This window comes from Heptranchias perlo, chromosome 6 (genome assembly GCF_035084215.1).
Source record: "Heptranchias perlo isolate sHepPer1 chromosome 6, sHepPer1.hap1, whole genome shotgun sequence".
Lineage (NCBI taxonomy): Eukaryota > Metazoa > Chordata > Chondrichthyes > Hexanchiformes > Hexanchidae > Heptranchias > Heptranchias perlo.
Genome location: NC_090330.1, coordinates 36,284,351 through 36,288,651, shown reverse-complemented (window position 1 = coordinate 36,288,651; position 4,301 = coordinate 36,284,351). Strand labels below are relative to the sequence as shown.

Sequence of the window (4,301 nt, the reverse complement as noted above, 5' to 3'; positions counted from 1 at the left end):
AATGTAACTGGGTTAACTTTTCTCCAAATCTTACAATATTCCATGATAAAGCCCCAGCCCCTACACATTACTCACAAGAGAAAAATCAAACTGATTCCTTTCTGATTACTTTACATGCCTCCACAGCATCTGATATATGTGCACTACCTAAAGTGCCACTGGTATCAGTACTTTTCAATCTCACTAGAATACTCCGAGATAGAAACCACAGCTGTGCTTTGCAACACTGAGAATATACCTGTTTCAGATAAAATCTTGTGCCTTAGCCTCAAAAGGGCAACTCAAGTGTGAGTTGATGGTTCCAGGCACTCACGTCCAAAATCATTATTGCCCCACTCAATTGATTTGATTTATATTTTACATATGTGGCGCCACTCAGTCACAATCCCTTTACCCCAATACTATAAAATAAAATTAAAACTTCTTGCATGCATATAACACTGGAATTCCCAAAACCAGTTCAACATTCTAAACTAATTGTGTAACTAAAACATATTACAGAACGGGGGAACCGAAATCTAATTTTGATAGGTTTAGATTAAATTAGTCTTAATAAAGAGCAGATTGGTTGGCTTGTTAGTGCAGATGAAATGAACTGCACGATGTTATTGGCAGATTCGACAGAGGGCATAGAGAGCGAAATGTACCACTGGAAATTGGATGAGGTGAATAAAAGAAAGTAATCAATCGGTACCTGTGTGTGCTGTAGTTAAGAACAATATTGGGAGCTCTTTTTTTGGGAGAAAGCGTTTTCAGCTTATCTTCCCCCTCCCCCAGTAGTTAATGGGATATTGAAAAATAGAGCAAGTAAAATTTGAAAAAAAAACCTGCAAAAGACGGCGCCTGTTTAAAATGAATTGGAAATAGCAAGTAGCTGGATGAGATCAGTGATATTTTTGGTTGTCTAAGAGAATACGTACTTCCGGTTATTGGGGCTGTGCTGTTCACATTGTTTCCCCGAACTGCCTTATTATTATTTCGTTACTTCAGCTCTTGGCTTCCGGAACAGCAGGACTCGCCACCCAGTGAAGGTAGGAAAAACATCTGGAAATGGTTCATTTTAAACTACAATCAAAGAGCGTTTGAAGTCACTTTGTACAGAACTGAGCATCTGTGCATTATTAACTCTATTTAAACAAATCTTCCTAAAAGATTTATATCTATATGAATCTGTAGTTTTATTTTTGGTGCTTGCGTGTCCGACCGCTCCGCAAAACTGGGTTGATTGGCAGTTTAATCCGCCTCCTTTGTTAATGCTGCAACTGACTTTTGCCTCCTTTGTAACAAAGCAGCCAAATGTTACTTTGGTGCTATGCCCGGACTCGCAACTGGTATTCCGTTGAAGGCTGTGGTTTTTGCGTAGTCTTATCTTTGTAAAGATCACACGTTTCGACTTCTAAAACCGCGGAGATAAAAGTGATGAAGTGATTGCAGAGACTGGGCTGTAAGTGAGTGATGTAACCGAATTGGAAATCAAGATTAGCGACGTATTAAAAATATGTGACCAAGCCTACAACCGGCTCCCAGCATTAATATTGTAGAACTAGCTTGAACCTGTGCACCTTAACGTTAGAAGCCTGTTTTAAGAATACCGTTCAGCATTATTTTGACTGTTATCAACTAATGTTTGAAAACAAAACTGCACCTGTCAGACTGACTGAGTGTAGCGTAAATCAAAAGGAGCAGACGAGGTTCCCATGTCTGGCAATAGCACAGAGTTATTTGTTCTAGGTGAATGATTTTCTCGTCGCTAGCCTTTTTGTTACCCCAAGCGATTGCTTCATTGCACAACGTTATGGATTAGACAGACGCACACAGACGCATTACACCACCATTGGTGGGCCAGGTTTTCTCTTCGCATTTCTTTTGCATCGCAAAGCCAACCGCCGAGTGACCTTTTATTCCCAAACAATTCATTTTTAACAGTTCAGTTGTGTCTAAATACTAATTCAAGCGCAGACAGCTTTAGGGCGGCCTTGCGTTTCATTTGATATCATATTGTACCATTGCTGGATCTTTAAACTTGTACATTGGAATTCTATTTGCCTCTAACAGGGTCCCTTTCCAGACTATACCGAAGAGGACAGCAATTGATTTGGTGCGACTGGTATCGTAACGTCGACCGTCAGTCTGAGGGAGCTCGGCACATCGGCAACGTTGAGAACGGATACTTTACTGCCCAACAAATGAGTGCCAGGATACACAAGGATTTGCCGCTTTCTTTGTCCTCTTGCACTGGAAACAGGAACTTTTCTCAAAGCAATGGTACCTGTGTGACCGAGGTGGAAAAGTTAATACACTCGTTCTCCGCGACTGTGGTTCTTATCGTGTTAGTGACGCTGATATTCGGCGTGATCGCCGTCTCTCTCACCACCTTTCACTTTCACAAAAGCAAAATGAAAAAGCGGAAAATGCAGAGGGCTCAGGAGGAGTACGAGCGCGACCACTGCAGCCCTAAGGCGGTGAAAGGCCCTTCGCCAGAGAAGGGGAGTGTGATGGTGAGCCCGGGTCCTAAGGCGGCAGCAGCAGCCTGTCTATCTCCCGACATCCACAATAAAACACAGACACTCGACTCCAGGACCGGCCCGGAGATAGAAGGATCGGAATCAGACCTTTACTGTACAGACACTAAGAGGAATCCAGTGTTCAAATCCATGCTTTTGTAATGAACTATCGCCTGACTGCAGAAAAAGGACTGTCGTGTAAAATACTTGAACATAGCATAGTTTCAAGGAAATAGGGGGGAGGGGGCGGCGACAGACACGGCGCATGGCAAATCACATTAAGCCCGAATTTCTATTTCTGGAAATTAAATATTTGTGTTTATGAAGAAGACGCACATATAGCAGAAATGTATGTCAGTTAACTCTGGATTTCCACTTAGATGTATATTTCGTAATTTGATCGTCTATATGTAAAGTCCGAGGCACCCGGCCAGTTTCACACGGTGTATGTAAAGTGTAAATGAGCGATGGAGACCAACGGGGACATTAGACCAACACTCACTTTGGAGACTTTATACACCGGAGAAGAGACCCGCGGAGTCCATTGCAACTGGACTGAGGCGCTGTCCGTTGATTATAATATATTTGTATAAATAAAGGAACCTATCAAACTTTCCAGTTGCTTTATTCAGATTCCCAAATATTCCGATGTTCGATCCTCTTGTAAGTGTGGCTTTGAATTCAGTGTCCTCGAAGACTGGCGTACACTTTCTGAACCGCTATTCTACACTCTAAAACAAAATAGGAAGGAGCGTTTTAGTTAGCTGTATGATCTAACGCTGTTATGTTGAGATTTCTAGGAGTCAAGAGTTAGCAATTAGCATTACTAATCTCAACTTTGTTTCAAACTTCAACAGATTTTATGTATGGCCAGTCGCCATTTTAAAGCGTTTCTTTAAATGGATTTAAGCTTTATACGCCCTCAGTTTTAAAGGATATTGCCCACGTTAGTGACAATAATCTATAAGGATTTTTTTACGGGTTTGAACAAACGTTTCAATTAATATGCAGTCACAAGATGGGTAATATAAATATGGTATACTGTGATATAAATCATGAAAAAGACGCATTTAACAGGTACTAAATGGAGACGAGGCCCTTATTAGTTAATCAACAACAGCGTTTTGTAAAAGGCTGTCTTAAAAGTTTAAGGCGCATTCCTAAGACACTCTCTGCAGCATCGGGGAGACGGAGCACTGCAGGGAAGTATCTGGGCCTGGTCAAACCCTTAGAAATGTTTCCCTGAAGTATTATTATAGTGTAGCATTTTTATTTAAGTAACAGGTTCACGAATCGTGAAATGTTAATGTAAAATAGTAGTGGAACGTGGTGCTCAGGCGGTTCATAGGCATTTTGCCTTCTGGGTGCTGCGGGCCTGGCTTTCAAAAATAAAATTTTGAGTCTAGCAGTTTTATGGCTCCGTTTTGGAAAATTTCGGCACCTAGTGCCTTTTTTAGAACACGTAGCAATGGATTGAATCTGATGTGATTGAAATGGCATGTTGATCATTTTATTTTAAAATAATGCTGTTCGATTCCCCAAGCGAACGCAGAACTTTATGCAATAACACTACATCGATACAGCACTGACTTTGTTCAATAATTAATTGCAATCGACAACGACTAAAGGAAATCTTTGTAGACGTTACTATTACTGGCTTCTAAATGAAGACAAGCGACCGCCTCTTTAGTTGGCTTGCCCCTTTTAATATGGAGTTGTCCGCAGCCTGTGGTGCTGAAAAGCAAATTCCCAAGAGAGGATCGGATGTCTGCATGTTTGGATCCTAACAAATAATCA

The 4,301-nt window shown here is 41.2% G+C and overlaps 1 protein-coding gene across 2 annotated transcripts; it reads left to right on the top strand.

The window, feature by feature from the left end:
• The first annotated feature begins 943 nt into the window (after positions 1-943).
• On the top strand, positions 944-3,115 carry LOC137322498 (uncharacterized protein C11orf87 homolog). Of its 2 annotated transcripts, none has more exons than XM_067985418.1 (2): positions 944-1,031; positions 2,056-3,115. In XM_067985418.1, exon 2 carries the CDS (start codon positions 2,187-2,189, stop codon positions 2,664-2,666), a length of 480 nt encoding a protein of 159 aa, XP_067841519.1. In that variant the 5' UTR covers positions 944-1,031; positions 2,056-2,186; the 3' UTR covers positions 2,667-3,115. The 2 variants fall into 2 exon arrangements, with proteins under 2 accessions (XP_067841519.1, XP_067841520.1); XM_067985419.1 differs by lacking the exon at positions 944-1,031 and adding an exon at positions 1,359-1,444.
• Positions 3,116-4,301: the final 1,186 nt, after the last annotated feature.